The following is a 24,709-nucleotide window of genomic DNA, read 5'->3' as shown; positions in this document are numbered from 1 at the left end:
GGATTATTTTAATTTCCTTGAAACTTTTGTATATGAAAGTGCTGATATTCATTGCATAAAAATGAAAAATTCAAATATGTTATTTTACTCTCTGTTTGTAATTTTTGAAATAAGCTAATTTTTCAGTACTTTTCGCTGCCTGTAATGTTGCATTCAGTGGATTTATTTCATCCGTTTCATTGTTTGTGTGAGCTGAGCTGCACAAACATCAAATCACCACTAGATGATAGTGCTCAGCTGTAGAAAATGTATGCGTAATGTCTGTAAAAGGGAAAGCAGTCTGTAGGTTGGACACAAAATCATCTTTAGTGTCCTGAAGCACTACATCTTTGTGAATAAGCTGTCACTTTCTGTTCTTGTTTGTTTTCAGATAGCGTTTGTGTCAGAAAGAGGTGCAGTGGTTTGAAGTGTATGGTTTCCTTGTGGGGAAGCTTTTTTTTCTCTCTCTCTTTCATTTAATGTTATCTCTCCCAAAACAAATCAAAGATATTTAGGCATTACATTTTTAGGATTATTGTTATTACCATTAAGATGATCCTCACTTCTACAGTTAGAGAAACATTATTTCATTGTTGCATGCTATACCAGACAGTTGCATGCTCTCCCCAGGAAGAGACAGAAATTTCCAGTATAGGGCAGGAGCAAAAGATTCAAAGATGCACTTTTACCACACACATGGTATTACTTGTTAAGGTTTATGTTGAGGCTTCATTTTTGTCTTTAGGTCACATCAGCAATGAGCTGACCAGAGAAGCACTTTGGGGTCAACATGAACTTGCTGAAAAGTTGCAACTAGGGTTAAGTTAAGTTGTACAAACTACAATAGGGACACTGTGGTACACAGAATAAAACAATAAAACAAATAAATAAGCTGATGCGAATAGACATCATTTCCTTTCACAGTTTTACATGCTGACATCATGTCATGTGTAATAGCAGTAAGGCCTAGGCTGGGTGTTGTCTATAAAAAACAGTCATATCTGCTATGTTTCATAGCACTCGTTATAGTCAGAATGATAATTATGTTAATGATTTAAAGGATAAAAGCCTAGTACATTTCTCCTTTTTATTTGCAAGGTTCAAGGTTTTTATTTCTCATTTTATAAAAGATTATATAAAGATTATATAAAGATTGTACAATGACATGCAGTGGTGCCCCGCACCATGTAACACACACAGACAATCTAAATAAACAGATATACAGATACTGAAATTAGAATAGAATAAAAAGTTATATAAGGCAGCTAGAGGAAGAAATTATTCTCACTCAATCAAAAGGACTATATAAAGTTATTTGCCGTGGAGTGGAAAGAAGGATGAGGTGCGGGTTGAGGAGTCTCAGGCTGATGAGGCTATTATCTTATGTATCCCTAGTTTTGCCTTTGCATTATGATATTGGTCACTTTATTTTCAACATTTCCCCATGGACCTATTACCTACTGCACTCGAAACACTGAACGCACCGACACTGAATATACGACGCGGTGTTTTACGAGCAGTACTTGAAGGCAGCATTAGACAATCCGTCAATCATCGGCCCGCGTTGGTCACCTGACCTAAACTCGAAGTCACGTGACTGATATTCCATCCTCGCCATTTTGCAATGTGGGAGAGAGGGAGGCCACTTTTTATGGCTAACGAATAACACAAAGCAGTTTTATGTGTTGAGGACAAAGAGCGTCGAGCCATTCCGTGTCAGTGAGTATATTTTCATTCAAATACAGCCATGTGCTTCTCCGTCACTTATTAACCGAAAACATAATTAAAATACCCTTGTACACTCATGTGTGTAACTGCTAGCACTGTGAGAGACTCGTGTGGTGTCTGTCACTGTGTGTGTATGTATGTGTGTGTGTGTGTGTTTGAATAGCAAGCAGCAAGCTGTGAAGCTAGCAGTGTGTGTCCTGCTGCCTTTCACTCAATGTTCGTGTTTTTTTTAATTCCTTAAGTGTTTTAAGTGTCGCAGCAGCTCCATTATGTCAGCTAACATTAGCCTGAAATTTTTGTCAAGTGGTTATTCGATGCTTCGGTGTGAGTTGAGAGACTGTGTTCAACTTCATCCTACAGGGGAATGAAAGTGGATGAAATATTTTTAGATTGTGACATAGCAGGTGCTCATCTGAGACTGGTTAAAACCACATGATGGTGTCTACGGAAGGGCTACACTGACCACAGTCACATTTAACCTCATAGAAATGTACCAAATGTACTACAGAAAGCCTAACTTTAATCTGTGCGAGTGACAAACTTTACGTTATTTGACAGTGAGTTGTTTATGTATCAGATTGACATTGTTTGGATGAGAGATTATAGATTGAAAAAGTCCATTATTGTTGACTGAATTATTGTGTTAATAACTCAAGGACAGTTTTTGTGTAGCTCCATTCCTTGTTTATCCTGGGTTACATCCAATAGTTTTCGGATGTGGTAGTTCTCCAAATGTGTATCCTACTGTTATGACATATTCATACAGATGCAGAAGTAGGAGAAAGAGGAAGATGATTTGTGGTCAGAAAGTAGGAAAGAGGAAAGTGTTGGATTTCCAGACATGAAAGGAATTTAACCACATGAGTTGTATAATGTCCCTCAAGCTCAGATTGTAAACAGATGCACATGGTGCTGTTTGAAGGCCTGTCTGCTGACCAGCAGTGGCTGAGCTTATCAAGACTAAGTTGACCTATCACACTTATCATAGTGGACATTTGGGCTAATTCCCTTTTTTTCTCTAAAAAGCCAATCCCCTCACCCGTCTGCTGCAATGTCAGTATGGTCAATTATGTATCTTTTTGGCTGAAAAAACATCCCCTATTTTTCCTCAACAGATTTAAATAGTGGAAAATGCAATTGATAGAATCAGTAAAACGCCCTTTTTCAGTTGCTTTTCTCTATTGTACTGTGTAAAAGTCTAAACGCAAAGAGCCAGATTGACTTGCTAAATTCTTATTTTTTTCACAAAGAATGATGTGCCTAGAGGCATTAACATAACATTAATGAGGTAAAAATACAAACTCAGAAATGTTTCATGTTATGTTTCCATAACTGCATAAACAAGCTGTTCTCAGAGGAAAATAAGGTCCCCAGAACAAAAAACAAAGTAAAACAGTATGGAATTGTGTTGTCCTTTAAGGTCAGTTTGTGTAGTCAGTTCATTCAGTCAAGAAAATGAAGAGTTTATTTATTTTTTTTAGGCAGGAAAAAATCAATAAAAATCTTTCTCTTCAGATTAAAATTTCTTCCCGAAAACTACGTATTGCACCTTTTTAAATACTAGTTAAAAAGTACAGCTAACATGTTCAGAATATAGACAGATATATTAGCACAAGCGTCAATACTTATTACCAAGCATACAGTTCACTAAATTAGAGATTGATCGTTCAGTTTTTTTTCTTAAATTAATTGTCATTTATTTTGAAAATTGATTGATCCTTTAAGTCAAAATTCTCTGATTCTACTTTCAGAACTGTGAATGTTAGTGGTTGTTTTACTCCTCTATGACAGAAAACCGAAAATCTTTGGGTTGTGGACGAAAAAATACATTAGATCATGGCATCTTGGGCAACACTGATCAATAATTTTCACATATTTCTAACATTAAAAGATCAACAACCAATTGATTAATTATTGAATTATTATTCAACAGTGAAAATGGTCATTTATTTTGCAAGCTTTTGTCCCTATTTTAGGTTTATTTTGTTCATTTATTATTTACCTTGATATAATAATGAATTGAATGAATATGTGACCAAATCTACTGGGCCAAAAATATACATACAGTAACTCTTATATTTGGTTAAATGTCTCTTGTGATGTATTACAATCCCTCCAGTAGTTTGCAATTGCCAGTCCCCATGAATTCTGCATGACCTTTCAATACACAGCACCATTACTATGATTGGATAAAATTGCAGATTTTACAGGGATTGTCAATCGCAACTTTGTTGAGGGACTGGTATTACCTTGCAACATTTTGGCATATAAGTTCATAAATAGTATTTCAAAATATTGGTATCCATATCAGTAGTCAAAAAAATGTAACGTACCATATAGCAGAAACCAGTTTACACACTCATTTCTTTGTTCCCTGCTGTCTGCCAGGTCATGGAGGAGATCAGCAATGTAGCTGTGCTCATCACACACTCCTCCAATGCCGCCTCCTCCTCCTCCATGCCATCAGCACTAGGATCAATTTCTCAAACCCAAACACAGCAAGTGGTGGAGGAGGACACCACAGAGAATTTTCAGCAGAAACAGGCTGCAGATTCTCTCATTCAGGTCATTGAGAAACTCAGCAAAATTGTGGAGAAGCGGCCCCAGCGCCGCTGTAACTTTGCAGGACAGAAAAGAACAATCCAACACGCTGCTGCTGTGGGGGGTGGAGGAGGTGTGGAGGTGATGAGGGGGAGCAGGGGAGGTTCTCCCTTGAAGAAAATTAAGAGGAACTTTAAGGAGCAGGAGAGTGTAGAGGATGTGATATTAGATGGCAGCACGGCTGAGGGCGCTCTTTCTTCACCTGTGTCAGGTGACAGTAACAACAACATCACCTCCACGGTAACAAAGGTAGCCGGCAACCCCAACAGCAGCGACCACAAGAGGACAGTGACATGCTATCAGTGTAGCCTGTGCCCCTATCTCTCCCAAACGCTGCCCCTGCTGAAAGAGCACCTGAAACAACACAATGAGCAGCACAGTGACCTCATTCTCATGTGCTCTGAGTGTCGCTTTACATCAAGAGACCAGGGGCAGCTGGAGGCACATGTCAGACTGCACTTCAACAACGATGACAACCTGAAGAGGAATCCTACTTTGTCGGATACCTACATTGAGGGCACAGACGAGGATTTAAAAAAGCAAGATGGGGACTGGACTGGGAGCAGTGACGGTATAGGAACTGAGGTGATCAAAGGCCGAGTAGATGGTTCCCAGGAGCTATCACAGAAGAAGAAATGGTATAGCTATGAGGAGTATGGATTGTACCGCTGCCTGATCTGCAGCTATGTGTGCAGCCAGCAGCGAATGCTCAAGACCCATGCCTGGAAACACGCTGGCCTGGTCGACTGCTCTTACCCCATCTTCGAGGATGAAGACGGGATTCTCACGAGGAGAGAGGCCCAGGCTGCAACTAACACTGTGGGAAGCAGAGAGGACATAGTTGTTCTTTCTCCAGTTCTTCAAGATAAAAACCTGCAAAAGCTCCCCACTGCCTTCAAGCTCCAGCTGTTTGCTAGTCCATTGGCTGTTGAGAACAAAGGGGATGTGTTGACTCATCCGATTTCTGATCTCAATGAAAATCCAAAAATAGTAGCGAAAGAAGAGGAAAGTGAGTACCCCATCAAAGACCTGACCTCTGAGGAGCCCATGGTGGAGGTACAGGTCACGACAGAGGCGGAGTCTGAGGTGGAGATTGATAGTCACCATGACAGCACCTCTGTTACAGACAGCTTACTGTCATCAGCTCAGAAGATTATCAATAGCAGTCCCAACAGTGCTGGCCATATCAACGTGATTGTAGAACGCCTTCCTTCTGCTGAAGATTCAGGAATGGCAACCAACCCACTCCTTCTCAGCCCAGATGTGGACAGGGACAAGAGTATACTGGATCCAGAGGAGGCAGAGCAGGATCATGTGGTAGCAGTGAAGGATGAAGTGGTCCCTGACTCCAGCACAGGTAGCACTGCTGACAGCCAGCCAGAAGGAGGAGCTAATATTAAGTCCACTGTTGCTGTAAGTAGTGATTCTCCACGAGATGAAAACATCCCCCCCGCTGGTCGCAAGAGGACACATTCTGAGTCCCTCCGCCTGCACTCTCTGGCTGCTGAGGCCCTGGTAGCTATGCCTATGAGGACACCCGAGCTGCCCACCTCCAGCACCAAGGTAAGCCTGAAGACCATTACAGCCCAGGCACAGAGCCAAAACACAGGCCAGAAGCTGATAGAGGTGACTACAGCTGGACAGAAGGTTTCCGACACTGGGGCAACAGCCCTGTTGGACTTGGAGCTTCATAGCAAGGGCAGAGAGGAAGATTTGCAGTCCCTAGGTCTTGGCGAGGGAGATGAGGAGGGCCCTGCCACCAAAGCTGGCATCAGCCTGTCACTGCTCACCGTCATTGAAAGACTCAGAGAGCGCTCAGACCAGAATGCCTCAGATGAGGACATCCTAAAAGAGCTTCAGGACAATGCACAGTTCCAAAACGGAGCCATGGCAGGTGTGGTCACAGGGAACGGAGCTGGGAGTTACATGTGTAGCATCCCAGGAATGGATGGGTTAGTTGCCTCTCCTGATGGTGGTCTAGTGGACTACATCCCCAGCAGTGAAAGGCCATACCGGTGCCGCCTGTGTCGTTACAGCAGTGGCAATAAAGGCTACATCAAACAGCACCTACGGGTGCACAGGCAGAGACAGCCATATCAGTGTCCCATCTGTGAGCACATTGCCTCGGACAGTAAGGACCTGGAGAGCCATATGATCCACCACTGCAAGACCAGGATGTACCAGTGCAAGCTGTGCCCAGATGCCTTCCACTACAAGGTGAGGACACTTCAAAGCTCACATAATGCATTTTAATTATTTTATGTAATATGTAATCGAGTAACCAGAATATTAAAATTGTATATAATTTTTTTTATTATGTTAAGGGGTCAATCATTACGAATTACACTTATCCAATAGTTTTGTCAAATCCATCAAATATCTCCTCATGATCCACTTGCTATCAGTTCTCTTGAGTGCGCTGACAAAAAAATCCAGTGTTCGTACGCAGCCCTGATTATGTAAATTGTAAACAAACAAACTATTCCAGCCAGTTTTCCTAACATAATGTTTGTGACTTGTGTGGCAGGTAACATCAGCAGGTAACTTGGCCATGGACATTCACCCAGCTTTCTTGTTTGCCAAGACTTTTTGTCATTTTGATACCTATAGTTTCCCCCACTCCTACAACTCCTACGACTCCTACAGCTCTGAATGTCATTTTTGTCCATATCCTCATTATTTTTCTAAAAATACATATTACAGAAATGTTCAATTTGGAATGTTCACATAAAGATATAGATTTAATCAGAGTTAGGAATATAGTGATGCACACCATAAGATGATAAAAACTTTTGAAATGTTCAATGTGTATTATTTTGTCACAATACACACTGATACTAAAATGTAAAGTTATGTTGTCAAGCTGGAGTAATTAATCAATAAGACATGTAGTCAATGGACGAAAAAAAAAATTGACATTTTGATCAACTATTTTTTGTTTAGGTGATTTTGAAGTATATTGTCTGGTCCCTGCCTCTCAAATGTGAGGATTTGAGGCTCTTAATTTTCATATGACAGTAACCAAATGAATGACTTTTTGGCATTTGTTGGAATAAAATAAGTAGTTTGAGTGTGTTAGAGCTGTAAGCATCGTTTTAGCTAACCTGTCTGTTTTGCAGATAGCAATCCCCTCCATCCTCTTTAGAGTGACCACAATCTTTGCCTCTTTCAAGCATTTGTTTTAATTGGCCTGCTTAGTAGTGTCAGCTGTCACTGGGAGCGCTGGAATTGGTAGCTTTGCCCCTCAAGCCATTGCCGGTAAATGGGAGAGTCCTGCGTGGATAAAATGGGCAGGGATGCCTTAAAATGTATTTTCTTTTTACTGCATGAGCAAGAGGAGGAGAGACATGGATTACTGACAAAACACTCTGACAGTGATTACTGTTGGAATATAGAGCTACATAACACTTGTTTAAATAAGAAAATAGTGCTTACAGCACCTTTTAAGTTGGGTTCTGGGAAATAATCATGGGCATTATTCACTATGTCCTGACATTTTACAGATGAGACAATTCAGTGCGAAAATAATTGGCAGAGTAATCAGTATTGAAAGTAATAATTAGCTTCGGCCCCATGATATGATGGATCATCTTAACCATATCCCCCCCTTGTAATTCAGAGTAAATGGAGACATATAAACAGTTGATCGTTGTCTTTAACCAACGCATCATTTGTTACTGCTAGCTCTCCCATCAGTCTGAGAGATTTTTTTTTTTAATATCTGCGCAGACTGCACATACACATACTCTTTGCCCCCAGTGACAAATTGATACACCTCCAAAAATGTGGAGGCAGATATCAACAGGTGTGTTTGTGTTTCTTGCTTTATTGTCTAAAATGACATCAGTGCACTAAAACAGTAAACTTAACTGGAATTCCATTGTTATAAATTACCATAAGTAGTTCTTTCTGCATTTTGTTCTGTTTCAAAAGAAAAGTTTTAATATTAATAACATCTATATATTTGTGATATACACCGATCAGCCACAACAGTAAAACTGCTGATAGCTGATGTGAATAATATTGATTGTCTTCTTACAATGCGATGCTCTGCTGGGAAACCTTTGATCCTGGCATTCATGTGGATGCTACTTGACACACGCCAGCCACCGTTGTAGACCAAGTACCTCCCCTTATGGTGACGTCACTCCTGGACCTAAATATTCCCCAGATCCCAATCTGATCGAGCATCTGTGGGATGTGCTAGAACAAGTCTGATCCATGGAGGCCCCAACCCCCCAACATACTGGACCCAAAGATCCATTACAAACATCTTGGTGCCAGGCACCACAGGAAACCCTCAGAGGTCTTATGACCATGCCTTGACGGGTCAGAGCTGTTTTGGCTGCAAAGTGGAACCTGCACAGTATAAAGTAGCTGGTTTTAATGTTGTGGCTGAATGATGTATATCTGCTATTGGCTGATACCAGCCAATAAAATTGCCTGGTTGCAAGGTAAGACAACCACAGAAAAAATGCTATATAATTGAGGAGAAATTTAAAATGTTAAACGCCATTATGAGACCAATCAGAGATCCTACAAGTTCATGGGTTTTTCCTGTGCTGCCCACAATCATATCCTGGCTCCCTAAATTGTCTCAGTCATCAAAACGTTGCCCTAAAGAGATAAGTTAAATTACCTGTGTGAAGTGATAGACCTTGTTAGTAAAAGATGAAAGTTGGAAGAGCCCGCAGTCACAGTGTGCCTCGGTTTGATGATACAGGCAAAGGATAAAACTATTGATTCCACTGCTATCATGGGACTCCAGCAGAGATCTGCAGCAGAGATTATTCATCATTCATCAAGTTTATCATATTATCCAACAGACTCAGGAGTTAGGCCAAGAAAGTTTCTAATTGTGAAGAGTGAAGGCTGGCTCACTAGTGAATTAGAGGGCATGATATTAAACAGTGCGTCACTGAAGATTGCTGTGTGTCAATCAACACTCCACTAAATGCCTATGGTTCAGATATTCTGCTGGGACGGAGTCATGCAAAACCTTTTTGTCATAGAGTATTTCAATAGAAAACAATAAGGTTTTCATCTCAGCCACAAATGGCCCCTTTCAATGAATAGGTAACCCATTTTTTATTTATTTAATCACTATACGCTTAATCACTTTTACATGTACATTGCTATGATATACATAGAAAATGTATATCATGGCAGTCTTAGCTTCCAATGATTTCTACAGCTCTCATTTTCCTGTGATGGTCCACAGTCAAGTGTGTTTTGCATCAACATATGAGCTGAGAGGCTTCAGTGCAAGAAAGAAGCCATTGCTCTAGACATGGCACCACTGCTGATCACATGGACATAGAAAAAACCTGGAGGAAAACTCTGTGGTCAGATGAACAAAAACTGAGTTGTTTGGCCACAATTACCAGAAGTATGTTTGGAGGAGAGAAGGTGAGGGCTTTAACTCCAAGAACACCAAACCTACTGTCAAGCATGGTGCTGGTAGTATAATGGATCTGCTGCTCTAAAGAAAGTAAAAGGAATATTGAAGAAAGAGGATTATCTCCAAATTCTTCATGAAAACCTAAAATCATCAGCCTGAAGATTAGGTCTTGGGTACAGTTCAGTGTTCCAACAGGACAATGATCCCAAATTGAGGTTTTGGAATGGTCTTTCCAAGTCCTGACTTGAACCCCATAGTGAACATGTGGACTGTGATGATGAAACAAAGGAGTGGTTAAAAATTCAGCCAGAAGCTTGTTGATGGCTATCAAAAGCACCTAATTGAGGTGAAAATGGCCAAAGGACATTTAACTGAATATTAGAATTACTGTATGTATTTTTGAGCCAGCAGATTTGGTCACATTTTCAGGAGACCTATAATAAATTCAGATTTGAAGCAAATTAATGCATGTTTTTTGTGACAAAGTAGTATGTGTTCCACTCATTCCATCACAGAAAAATGAGTCGTAGAAATTGTGAGAAGTGAAGACTATGATCTATACTTTTTCTTTACTTTACTGTATGTAAACTGACCACAACTGTAGGTAGTTGAGCTATACATCAAATGTCAGATAGGACTCTTTCTGTTTGGCTAACAGTTGCCAAGTTGGTGAAAAAGTATGTTTGAAATGCTGTTTTTAATGTTAACTGCATATTGTAATTTTTTGTGTAGATATCTTATGGTATGTGTGTGTTTTCATTAATTAGAGTCAGTTGAGAAATCATGAAAGGGAGCACCATAGCTTCACTAGTGACATGGCCGCGCTTACACCAGTCACTGAAACCATGGCCACGGTTGAAGAAGTTGAGCGGGTAACAGACGAAGGTAAGATGTGTTTTTATGGCCTCAATATCTATTCAAATGTGGAAATAGATATTTCAATTCATAGCTAACCCCCTTCATCCTCCCTCAGCAAAGTTTTCCCTCCATGCCCTTTCTTCTGTTTCCACATGGGTGCCATATGATTTATGTCGGTGTTCTTAGAAGGTTATATGTCTGTTTATTTTGTGCTCTTTTACAGAATGTGGTTTGCCGAAGATGTATAAATGTGATGTGTGTGACTACACCAGCTCTACATATGTTGGGGTGAGGAATCACCGACGGATTCATAACTCTGACAAGCCTTATCGGTGAGTTGTTAAAAAAAAACTTGTAGACATACACCACTATCATCTTAGTGCAAATACTAATACCATTCGCTGACCATTGCAGATTAATTGTTGTCCTCAGGTCCTGAGTGAAGTCTTGAAATAATTGAACTCATTCAACTAAAGGCCTGTAAAGCACTTGTAGTCCACTGGTGTAGGGTTTGGGTTCATTAATTTTTTTTTTTTTCTTTTTTGTCTTTTATAACAAAAGCTAGTTTCAGGAAACTTGATTTAGACATGTGTTTTCTGACATATCCACAGTACAGGAGTACAGCAAGGAATAAATGGGTATGGTGCAAAGTAAGGGTGTAAAGCTTCACTGATATGAATCAAAAATCAGTGTTTAACATTGTAGATGGGAATACTTCGATGTGCTGGCCCTGAAACAATATAAATGGACTATGAATTGGATGATGGCCCGATTTTTAAAGCTGATAATCGGTTGAACGAGGCTTAGCTTAGCTGCTAATTCTGCACAGCGTCTCTAAATCTTGTTGATGGTTGAAGTTCAGAGCGAGACTCTCACATTACTTGAGCCAAGTTAGCACACCGCCTCCATTGCTATTGGATCCATGCTTACGAGGGATAAACAAAAACGATATGTCCGACAACGCTGACACGATTTACAGTGCACCCTTTATTGTAAAGTTTGGAAGACATTTGGATTTTAAGGGGAAGAAGGAACACTGCAAAATTCTGGTCATTTGTGAGGTCTGTAGAACAGCGATTAAGTTCACCGATAGCATGTAGGTAACACACCTGGAGAGACGGCTAGATGAAACTCATGTGGGCAGTGAGGAATAATTAGGGACTTTGAGTAGCGATGGTAGAGGGACAGGTACAGTGTCCGCCAATCATTCCAACGGTTTGCTGTGGAAGTGGAAAACGAATATCACTAAGCAACATTTAACTCCTACAACTTCTACTTCTGTTACTACCCTCTAACACTTTTCGGCATACTCCTGGCTACGGCAAACCAGACGTTCTCCTGTAGTAGGCTGTTGGGCTTCAACGTCAGGAAGTGTCGAAAATCACTCATACAGATATTATAGTCATAATTGCAATCATGATTGGCAACAGACAGTGATTAGAAGACATTACTGATGTGGACATTAGTGACAGTGCAACCAGTCATTATTCTCATTGCTGCCCTCAGTGTGGTTTCAAAATGATGTTTGTCTTCCATTTTTCCCCCATACCATAAAGTAACAAAAGTACTTGGGGTTCCCTGGTCTTTTGTGTAAAACCGTCACCTTTATAGAAAATAGCTTATTTTAATTCATAATGGAAAATAAATGACATGAAACAAATGTTAAGAACTGTAGTAGACTGCATTGTATCGCACCAAATGGTCAGAATCATTGTGTTAAAAATGTATTGTCCCTGAATTGTATCGGAGCCCCTGTATCTAGATGCATATCGAATCGTCTTATAATGGAGAGATGCACACCCTAGTGCATTATTTTTATTTTAGTATTTTTAATTAACAAGCACATACTGGAGTTCAATTCTGAACATGGTTTGTGTTCTATTCTTTCTACTTTAATATTTTGGGTTTTGTTACCAAGTGATCACAAGTGAAACATCACACTACACAGAGAAATGTCTGTTGCGTTCCCTCTGGAACATATATCCATGCTAACATGCCTCACTACTGACCCGCTCTGCTCTGCCTCTGAGTCGGTGGTGCATTTTATCTGTCATGATTTGTGCCCCTATAGTGTAGTTGAAAACACCGGCTTCAGACATATGGTTAAAACTATAGTGACAATAAGTACTTGTGCATATGCACTTTATTTTTATAGGTCTACTGTTCAGACAGGAACACAAGAAATTAATACTAGTAATTTATTTTCTGATGATGTTTACGGTGAGTTCAGGGACACAGTATGAATACTTTTGAAATTTATGATGGCATCTACATAAGTTTAGTGAGCACTTCATGCACTTTATTTTCATGTTTTATTCCACTGTTTCAGTGTGTCCAGTTAAAGTGCAAGAGTGCACTTCCGTGCAGTCCGTTCAGATAAATTTGAAAGGAAATTTTGAATTACATTTTTTGACTCAATTTGTCCGCTAAATTATCAGTATAATGTCATGTGATGTATTAAGACTACCCAGATCATAAAGAGCAACTTGTATTTCAGCCCGGTTTTTACATTTTACATCAACTATGTGGAATATCGTAATGTATCGCAATATATATGATATAATCTTATAGTGACCCATGTATCATGATGAGTATCGTGTCGTGAAGGCCTTGCCAATACCCAGCCCAATTCCGTATTATGTTTTAGTACGTTAATCATAGTTCAGTCAGGAGAGACAGGTGAAGGAAGAAAAGATTATGTTTATTACAGCGGATGATAATTGAGTCACATCAAAAGTCTTTGGTGCTTAGACTCTATAGTAAGATTTTGTGATGGAGGGGCATCTGGCCTGAGCAGAAACATGGAAAATCCCCCCCACGGAGTCCAGACACTGGTGGTGGTGGCTGATAACTCAGCTCAGACTGATAGGCTGATGGAATGATGAAACTGGTCAATCTGTGTAGACTAGCCTGTGGTGAATCTGTAAAGGCTTGGGCGGTGACAGGCAAGACAACACCATGAATGAAGTGAAGGCAGAGAGAGAATCATATTTAAAAAGACAGAAGGGAGATGATAGGGTAACGTTGAAGGTGTGTCTCTCTGCTATTGGATAGATGTGACCAGCTGATGTGTATTGATTCACAGCCTCAGATAATCACAGCATGAATTATAAGTGAGCAAGAGTGAGAGGAGTGAATGACAGAGTGGTGTGAGACATAAACTAAAAGGCTTAAACATGCAAAAGGGTAGTCTTCCTGACGGAACTTTTTCTATAGCTTTATTTGCAGAAATTAAGTCAATTCAGTGTTATTTATATAGCACCAATTTACAACAAAAGCTACCTCATGACACTTTTTAATTAGAGTAGGTCTAGACCATATCATTTAACTTCCAGTCCCAACATTTCCTCATGAGCAAGCACTTGGCAGCAGTGCCAAGAAAAAAACTGCCTTTTAATAGGCAGACCTGGGTTCCAGGTGACATCTGACATTAAACTAGAATGACAGCACATTCATTAGGTTGACACCAATATAATATATATATATATATATATATATATATATATATATATCACCTTAACATCACCTTAACAAACTTCTGTGCAAATTTGTATGATTTTACACACATAAACCTGCCTTAACAAGGGTTTAGGATAAAGTTTCACATCATCAGTTTCAGGGCCTGCAATCCCTCATGTTTTAAAAAGCACAAGTCAAATGAGGTGTGTGGTTAACATGTTGACAGTAGCTTTAAGTGAGCAGGATACCTTTTTGATGTTTTCTGTTGTGTCCTGTGTTGCAGTAGTGATAGTGGTCAGTGAAGATTTTCAGTTCCTGTTTCAGACAGTGAGCTCACTGAATATTTTCCAGACAGTGAGACTTATTAGTGCTTGTTCTCGTGCAAGAGACATCATTATAAGATGTGCATGAGCTGTACTTGTCATTTTAGAAAGGTACATTAGATGGCAGCACATGCCTAGTAATGCTCTGACCAGAACTGTGATCTCAGTATAGGCACAGTCACACCTTCTCACTCGACACCCCCGCTGTGTCTCTCTCCATACACTCAGTATTAGCACACAGCCTTTGTGTTAAAGCTGCCCTGAGGTGTGAACACATACGAGTGTTTGCGTCAGCTTTCTTAACACTGGGCTGTCGCCTATGCTCTAAGGTCAGATTTACAAAAATACACAGAACAGGATTTCTCTCTGCTCTGGAAAAGGTCAGATGGCATTTAATTGCTGTTTTCTAACCACAATGGTCAACTGTCATGTTAGCAGATGGTATGAAGGCATAATTAGGGGTAGAAACTATCGGATGGTACGGTTATAAATAAATAGTATAGTATGTTCAAATAGGCTTAAAAAGGATATCTTTCAAACTTGGGCAACATAGAAAATGACTGTAAATGCCGGAATAAAGTAAGTTTCATGGCCAAAAGACATTCAGCTAAATGTACTTACTGTAAGGGAGTGGTATCTCTATTGTGTCTACTGTACATACATCTTGTGCCATTGTTCTTGTGCTCTCATGCTTTACTTTAAAAGAAATGTTGACATGTAATTATACTCTTTTTCTTTTTGCATGTTATGTATTAATTAATTAATTAATATAATATATATGTGTATATATATATATATATATATATATATATATATATATATATATATATATATAACATATGTTATAATATATAATATATTATAAATTAATTAATTAATTAGTATTTCTGATTCTGATGTGTGTGGTCCTTCTAGCAAAGCTGAAGTTATATTTATTTATACTTCAAATGTTGACCTGCACATTACAACCTTGTTACGTCAGAAGAAACATTCACATCTGAATTGAATGTCAAATCTACCAGAAATATGTTGTGGTCTGTAGGTCTATCTAGGACCACAGAATGTTTTCTCTTGTTTTGGTTCTGTACTCCGGCATATTAGATTTTAAATGAAACTTTGAGGATTTTCAGCTGTAAGAGCGGCGCAGATGGATAATGACAGGGTTGCTGTTCTTACCCAGTCTAGATTAGAAACCCTCAAATTAAAGCGTTAAAATTAAATGTGCCAGTGCTCACTAGAAGCTGTGAAAGTTGCATTATATAATTAGTGAAATTGAAGTACAGTATATGCCCCAATAGGCAACATTTTCTCTCTATGCACCTCAGATTTGGGTAGCATAACGGCAGTATGTGAAGGCAAAGCACTAACTAACTAATTCTGATATTCAACCGTTCCTTCATCTGTTATTAACAGCATTGTAATTGGCATCGAGTGCAGAAATGCCTAATTTGATTATGTTACATGGACTGAAGTGCCATTGATATTCATTCCTCTCCCTCACTGAAATCAAGTAATTAAAAATGTACTCTTCTGTGTGACTGTAGTAATGGCAGAAACCCTGCTTTTCATAATGCGTGAGATGAACTTTGGAAAATCTCTCTGGTGGTAAGGATCATGAACCTGTTCTCACAAGACCCAGTTGGACAGATAATTATGTTGCTTATTTTAGCCACTTGCAGTAAATGTAGTTGAAGAAGAAGAGAGAGTATCACATTTGCATTAGAGAAGATGTCAGGTACACTATTACAGGCTGCTGGTATGCACCTAATAGAATAACACTTCTCTCAGGTAATTATTTCTATTGATATATACTGTGTAGTGGTGTTGGTCAGTGAATGTTTCAGAAAGTGTGAGCTTTACATATGGCTTTACAAGCCAGCTTGTAAATTGTGATTTTAATGAATCATTTCAAACCAGGCATCGTTATTGGTCAGATTTGATTGTTTAGTGTGCTTACAGACAATATGTCATTTTTAAAGAGAACATTGATCATGTTGTGAACCATTATCACGGTATGTTTATATTAAAGGTGGAATTGTTCTTGTTTTTTTGTATTATTAGTACTATTATTATTATTATTATTATTATTTTCAATGTGTTATTCTCAGGAAACACAGCAAATTGGATATATTGATAAATTATCTTACCAAATCCAATGTTGGGAAATGTATTATCAGTATTGGTTGAATTAAACTCACTAAATAGAGCTGATAATACGCAGCAAAATTGCTTTCATTGACTTAAGTGCAGCATGTACACAGCAGGTGGCAGTATGCACCTTTTTTAAGTTGTTGTGATACACCAATAAACACTGTAGAAGGAGGAGAAGAAGTACAAGCGCAACATGTTGTTGTTACGCTCATGACACAAACAACGTAAGTAGAGCCACACAGTGAAGACTAGAGACCAAAACATGTCATCACTGGTGTGGGTGGACACTATGTGTGAAGAAACTACAGGTTGTGAATTTCTTTTAAAAATACAAAAATGTGAAACTATCAGTTATCTTATTGCTGTCAGCCATGAGAAGTAGGTATTTATTGGTTACTGGTATCGGCTGAAAAAAATCTACATCATGCATCCCTACAGCAAATGTCAAACTATCGCTTTTAAGTACACTAAGTTGGTTGAGAAGATCGATCACTCTTGTCTCTGTATAATAAATATGCATCTACAGTCAGCAGCTAGCCAGCTGGCCCCATCCTAAAATCACGTCTGTCTACCAACACCTCCGGCACTCTCCTTCTAACAGGTTACATCTTGTTTGATGGTAAGAAGTTCCACAGAAAACAAAACAAATCATACACAGAAAAACTACTACTGTTCTATTATGTTCTCCACTTTACATTAGTGTGCACACTTTGTGATAGTCATTTTTAACCAAAACACAGCCAAATACATTGCTTCAATGTCAAGCAATTGCCCTCTCCTAATGCCCAAAGCTGGAACCAGCCCTAAAACTTCCTTCAGGCAAGGTCACTTTATTTTCAAACTATCACACCATAAGCCACACACCAGGAAGCATAAAAGAGTAATAATATTACATTTGTAAAAGTAATGGATCATTTGTTTTAGTTTAAATTAGGTTAATCCTAACAATTTTTTCTCTGTTGAAAAAGTGTACTGTAAGTCTGTTTGAAATGTTGTTGTTGTTGTTCATAAAGTCTTCAGTCAAATCTGTAAGCCTCACGTTATAAAGTGAAACTTGTCTGTTTTTGTCTGGTGCTTTATTTTAATACAGTGGCATTGGCTGTGAGATGGGTTTAGCCTCTGTTTGCAGACCTTGTATAGTATTTAATTTATTTATATTTTATACACTTAATACATTTTACTCTTACTCAGCAGGCTACAAAGTATTATATTTTATTTAATGCTTTATAACTTCTGCCAAGGAGGTTATATTTTCACCTGTCTGTTTCTTGGTTGGTTTGTCAGCAGGATTACAATTAAAAAAAAACAGCAACATCCAAAGTGCAACAAAGTAGAGACATGTGATTTTCTCAAGTGGCACTTCCCTCTGTTTTGCTGTAAATCCCTGATCTCCCTTCAGGCTACATATCTTAAGAGGCAACATGACCACCTTAAAAGGCAGCTTGTTAAACCAGCCACTCTGTCTTCATGTTCTTCCCTCTTCTCTCCTCTCTCCATCTGCCAGGTGCTGTAGCTGTGATTTTGCCACCACCAACATGAACAGCTTAAAGAGCCACATGAGGAGGCACCCTCAGGAGCACCAGGCCATGCAGCTCCTGGAGCAGTACAGGTGAGAAACATGACGCCTGCATTCACTACTGAGAGGTATGATAACATGAACGCTGCAACTCTGAGGTGAGAATGAAGAGCCAAAGGAAGTTTCTCATTGTAAACCTGTGTGTGTCCACATTTATGCACTTCAATGGTGCCAACAGCCTGCACACTTGAGAAGATGACTTCTGATCACACCGTTAGTGTTTGGTGGGTGGAGAAAGTGAATGGGACTGAATATTCTCTCCTTAAAATGTCAGATATGCTCAACCCTGAGCGTGGCACTGATTGCTGATTTCCACTTCACTGAATGCTTGTGCTGAATTATACTGTCATCAGTGCCTGCAGGGTTGGAATGCCCATGTTTCCATACAGTAGACATATCTGACAATATCATTCTTTTTCTCTTTAAGGGTCACTCAAGTTGTATATTACTGCGCTTAAATGTAGCACACATTTAAAAAATAAAAGCCGGACGGAGATATCCTGACTTTTATGTTACTTTCTTCACACCTGGAACTCTGTTCTTTTGGTGGACCAGGGAAAAAGGTGATTCATTGTTAACTTTTAGTTCTGAGTTCAGATAACTCATTCTCTTGACAGTTGTGGTGACTCATGCTAAGCCATCATGCCTACATGGATACCCTACATGCTGCACTTCTCTAAATCTAATGTGTTTGTGTATCTTCTCTTGTGTCAAAAAGAGCTCCCAGGGAAACAAGTGATTACAAGCAATAGTGGATAATATTTGTACTTCTATGTCATATATAATAGTAAAAAGGCAGAATCAGACCAAAAAATACTTTTACTTTTTTACTGTAATAGGAGTTTCACTTACTTTCTAATTACATTTAATTATACTGATGCTCCTTTTACAGGCTGCCTCCTTGACAGTTCACAATCAGAAGATGGAATTGTTAGTAGTTAGACTTTTTAAAATTCATGCGAAAATCATATATCTACTATTACACTGTCCTGTCGGTGTGTCTTTTTTGATACCATAGCAAGTACCATGCCAGAGTCAGTTTGGACCACCAGAAGCAGGTTGGTCTGGGTTTGGTTGTTTGGTCTGCAGCAGAGTTCATTAACAGCCCAAAGGAACCAAACTACACAGTCAAACACACCAGTGTTTATTAAAACCAAAGCAGGCAAGTTAGATGTTATAGCATCATTAGTATCTAACATGGGTCAAGCTTCAAAAACCCTGGACCTGTTACTTCCCATAATGCAACTAAAAGCATAATTTCATTAGACCCTCTGACTTTCCAACTCTACTTGTAATGCAGTCATTGTTTTCTAAATCTGTAGTCTCCTTGGCCAAGCAGTGATAACCCTGACGATGTCTTCAGGCTTATCACAGCTTATTTTCTCTGACTTGAAAAGACAACAACTGTTTTAACAAGCTCAGTAGTACCCCCCTGACAAGTTAATTATGTTTAGTAGATGGCATTGCCCTTTAAAGGTTTCATGTTCACTCAGTCTGCAATAAGAATCTCTTGATTTAAACTTTTTCTCTTCATACGATTTAGAGAAAAAAGTCATATATTTGCTGAAATATCTGAGATTTTGTAAAAGCTGTGGATTGATGAAAAAAAATGTCTATCCATGTGCCCATGGAGAGTTTAATAGTTTAAAACCCGAGCCACTGACAGTTGGACTATCTTTGGTCACCAAAGGGGCCTTGCCTCTTTGTGGAGATTAATAGTCCCTTTATTTTTGCATCTTAAATTTCTGACTCGCACTCGAGCATTGAGCATGAAGCAAAACATATCTCTAAAATACTTTTGGTAAGAAATGTTATGAAGTACAGAGACAGATGGAAACACACAGAATGAATTAGTCCATTTCTGAATTCACAATTGTTTTGAGTTTCCAGGCATTCTCTCACACTGATTTGAGTCACACTGAACCACCTGTCTATTCCATTCTATTCTGTTTTGTTTCTCTGCTGGTGTCAAACAACAGGAGTGTCTGAACAGCTGCTCCATCCAGACTGAACATCTGATCACATCTTAAAGACAATGATGACAACTAAGCATTTCTATTTTTAGGAGATAAAAATACCATCTAGTGGGAAGAAGTCACTTTCCAGGATTTTAGATTTTGCTCATTGTGATCAAGTGAAGTATCACCTCAGCATCTCAGTCTGAAGAGTGCTATACTCATACTGAGAGCGCACTTTTAGAAAACTTTGTAGCCTAGTGCAGTGTCTTACATATGCTCAACAACACTGGCTGGTTGAGAACTTGATTTTCCTTTTACCTTTTTACAATGATATGGGGGGTTTTATGATTAACCTGTTCTCACAAGAGCTTGTCTAGTCAGCTGTTATAGGTGAAGTGTGCTTCAGTACTCCATCCTAAATGATATTTGCAACTTTGAGCATTTGAATAGTTAATAAAGACACGACCCATAACTCTTTTCAATTTGACAAATTACTTCTCGGTGCTCTGTAAATCCTATTTCCTCTCTGCACTCTTTGTCTCTGCCTCTCAGCTCAGTGTCCCCTGTGGAGTCTAGAGTCAGGATGATTCCTCTTGATAGAAAGTAGGAGAGGGATTAGTAGAACCTCACTATGCATATTAGATCAACCTCGACTTGATCCGCTCTCACTCTGCTGCTCATCATCTCTGCTTCGTCTCTCTTATATTTTCCTCTCTCTTCTAGGTGCTCTCTGTGTGGCTATGTGTGCAGTCATCCACCATCACTCAAATCCCACATGTGGAAGCACGCTGGAGACCAGAACTACAACTACGAGCAAGTGAACAAAGCCATTAACGAGGCCATCTCCCAGAGCAGCCGGTAAATGCATGAACTCAAGAAGAGTGGTTTCTGCACTTTGAGTTTGTTTCAGATTTTATGTCTGTATTTGCAAATATCTCCAGTATATTCACTGGCAGTACACCATAGAACTGTAACTTCAAGGCTTTAGAGCTCTTGAGTACAGCTAAAGCTGCATTATGTAATCTTTTCACTTAATGTTGTTTCTTACAGCACCTTAGGCCCACCATTCATCGCCCACATCTTTAAATACAGTATTCTATGCCGATCTTAGGGCCCAGACATAAACATCGAAGAAGTAGTTGCAATGGAAACTAAATATTGCGTGGCCTGACGTCTGGGCCAAAAAGCTGCACTTGAACACACCACAAAGACAGTCGCAATCAAGTAACTTGTATGGTCTGCAACTGCCTGGGAGAAAATTCCTCTCCATGCCACAAGTAGCAGTAGTTTGTAGGACTCAGGACTGTGGATATATGAGAAACAATATACCACTGTTGTTAATATAGCCACTTCTAATAAAACGTATGTTAATGAAAGTGGCAGATGGTACTGACGAAGAGGCGTAGGTTTAAAATAGAAAGGGTAACTGCATTAAATGGGTGAAATCATGGATACATCGACAGGTTCAAACTTCAGTTTCACTGATTTGCTTGGCAGAACCGCCTACGAGGGCTAACTAGTGCCAAGGGTGCAGAACATGTTGCTACAGCTAGAGCCACAGACGCTCACCGACAGCACCGACCATCTGCCTGGTGTGTCAGCGCCCCATACAGGAGTTAAATATGCCTCTATATTCATGTACCCTTTCAGTGAAGGTACATTTTTACATCCCTTTGACATTGGCACTAATAAACTTTAAGAGGTCCTACATCCAGATAAAAGTGGTTGAAACTGGGAGAGAATTTATCTAGTTTATTTAATTTTTTTGTTCATTTAACAGGGGCAATGCACAGTAGTTACTGCACCGAAGAGCTAACTCATTTTTGAAAAAGTCTGTAGTCCCTGGGTCGAGGCAACATTCAGCAAGTGCATTTCTAATTTTAATAACCATATACAATAAAAAAAATAGAGTATTTGAAGACAGACATCTAAACCAAGCAGAGCTTCCAAAAAGAAGTAAACAATCAATACATGTACTCTGTATTGTTGTCTTGTTGTCTGCTACCGTACAGATGTGTCTAGCCTGTGAGACCTCCCAGAACAACAAAAAGATGAGCAGTTAAACAATTAAAGTGGATTCCTTTTTGACTCACTGACTAAATATTGTACAATATTTTTGAACAGCTCATTCAGCTAAATTCAAAACTAAATTCAGAACAGGTTTTCATCCCTCACTGTACTCCAACAACAGCAGCAACTAACTTAATACATCTATCATCCAACAAATGCCACAAACAAAAATAATGCACAGGCAATAATAAATATTCCTCTATGAGCCGACACTCTCATTTAGTCTTGCTCCCTCTCTTGCTGTATTCTTCTGGGTGAGTCCATCCTTTGTCTCCCTCAGAGCTCCTCAGAAGTTGTCTGCAGTGCTGGAGTCAGTGGCAGAGCGCCCTGCAGTGACCCAGACCTCAAAGCACAAAGCAAAGGGCCCAATTGAACCACTGCCAACACCCACATCTGCAATAACGACGACGGCTGTGGACAGCTCAGGGAGCCTGCCCACACCCACCACAGACCCTTCACAGTGGCCTGGTGACACCCCAAGCCCCCAGGGGAAGGACCCCGCACAGCTCCAGTCTCAGTCCCAGAGCCAACCACGCACAGGCCAGCCACCTATGGAGTACTGTGTGCTCTTGTTCTGCTGCTGTATCTGTGGCTTTGAGTCCACCAGTAAGGAGCGGTTGATGGAGCACATGAAGGAGCACGAGGGAGACATCATCAGCATCATCCTTAACAAGGAGCAGCAACAACCAGAAGCCCAACCAGGCCTCCAGACAGCAGAGTGAGCTGTGCCCTCAACCCTTCTCTTTTATTTACGCTGACCCTGCACTCTTGCTATGATCCGCTGCCCACAGAAGTATTTCATTATGTTTCTTTACCTCTGGTTGTAGTGGATATCAGGTGTAACCATTACACGTGCAATGTACCTGAGTTAATAGTCATCAGAATGTTCTGGTAGATGTCAAAGGTTACAACTGTGAGGCTGCAAAAACTACACGACACACACCTTTAACAGCTGTAGAGAAATATTATGTAATGACTCTCTGAGTGGCATATCCTTTTTCTTTTTTTTACACTTTACTTTCAATGTTATAAGCCGTTGATATTTCTGTCAAATAATTTGACATTAAAGAGAGGGTCTGCAGGAAAGTGATTTAGATTTCAAGGGACAAGCCCGAGCTCTAACCCAAGTCTGACTTTTCACTATACAGGGACAAGTTCATACCTCACAAAACCAAACAATCCCTCACCAGAAATGGACAAAAACAGATTCACATATTTTCCAGTCTAATTCATATACTGACCATGAGGCAGCTCTTTTATTGCTATTGTTGTATTTAATGTATTTAATCCAACACAGTCGAGGCTTGAGCAGGTACATGTGCAAACTCACAGCATGTATCACAGCTTGAATATGGTTTCATATTTATCAGTTTATTTTTATGCATGTTAGTTTCCGTTATACCAATTTAATGAGGCAAATGATAATTTTTATTTTTTTTTGTTTGTATGAGTGACTGTAATTTTATTTGTTGGATCATTTATAAAGTCGTGTCTTGAGAGGAGAAAGTAATAGTTCTCAGAGGCGTGGAAGTTGACCAGGGCAAAGTAGAAATTGGTCTTTGATCGACTTGATTGTAATCTACTGCCGACAGAGGTATTGGTACAGGGCATGTCGACAAAAGGAATGATAAAAAGGGAAGATGGCATAGGTTGGGCTTTAATTTTAATTGAATGGTGCCTAGGTATTTTAAAGCAGGGATATGTTGTATTGAATCAGACACGCCTGTTCTCACTTGTGATTGTGGTGCTTGGCTCACTTTAAAGGATAAGTTCACCCAAAAACATAAATTCACTCGCTATATGCTCACCCCCCGCCTAATGGAAGGTAGGGTGAAGATTCGTAGTCTGCAAAACATTTCTGGAGCTTCAAGACAAAACCTTACACACACAACAAACATGAAATGGCTCCATCCAGCGATATCAAAGCATCCAAAAACCCTGAATTGATATGAAAAGACGTTATTTACACCCTTTTCAAAGTCCCATTCCCAACTCCTCAAATACTGATGCTTTGGCATGGTAGGTCGGGACGGTCGCCAACCCAAAGCGTCAGTCACATGCCCGAGTTGAGAATGAGACTCAAAAATCTATTTTTCTTACAAACAGGACCTTCAGATCAAATCTTCACTGCAGCTGCTGAGCTAAAAGCGTTTGCCCACACCACACTGGAAGTGGGTGCAAGAGTTCGACCCCGTGTTGCGAGAGTAAATAACATCTTTTCAAATCACTTTGGGATCTCAGGACTTCCAGAGACTTGGACAAGACTGGACTAATGCAACACTCTTGCTGTGAAGCTCCAGGAATGTTATGTGCACTATGAAACGTTCCATCACCATGGGGGTGAGTCAGTAATGAATTTTCATTTTTGGCTGAACTTATCCCTTTAGAGTTGTCATGGAAGGTATAGTCCATTTTTTTTATAGCCCATGCAATTGATGTTGTATATAATACCATTTTTATAATAACTTTTACTCTTTTTCTCAGTGTTTTTAAATTAGAAAAACTGTCTAGTGTCAAACACAACTTGAAATGACTGCTGTCTCCGCTAACAAACATGCCTGAAATAAGAAGACATGGATGTAAAAAAATAAAGTTTGGAAGGCGA

At 39.5% G+C, this 24,709-nt stretch overlaps 1 protein-coding gene across 1 annotated transcript; it reads left to right on the top strand.

Annotated features, from left to right (window-relative positions):
* The first annotated feature begins 1,613 nt into the window (after nt 1-1,613).
* Nucleotides 1,614-24,709, top strand: znf507 (zinc finger protein 507). Its single transcript, XM_084356858.1, has 7 exons — nt 1,614-1,698; nt 4,096-6,525; nt 10,477-10,594; nt 10,791-10,899; nt 18,005-18,109; nt 20,758-20,892; nt 22,385-24,709. Exons 2-7 carry the CDS (start codon nt 4,099-4,101, stop codon nt 22,824-22,826), a joined length of 3,336 nt encoding a protein of 1,111 aa, XP_084212984.1. The 5' UTR covers nt 1,614-1,698; nt 4,096-4,098; the 3' UTR covers nt 22,827-24,709.

This window comes from Pagrus pagrus, assembly GCF_965226575.1.
Source record: "Pagrus pagrus genome assembly, chromosome: 1".
Taxonomy (NCBI): Eukaryota; Metazoa; Chordata; class Actinopteri; order Spariformes; family Sparidae; genus Pagrus; species Pagrus pagrus.
The sequence above is the reverse complement of the archived record's forward strand: the minus strand, read 5'-3'. Positions and strand labels throughout refer to the sequence as shown.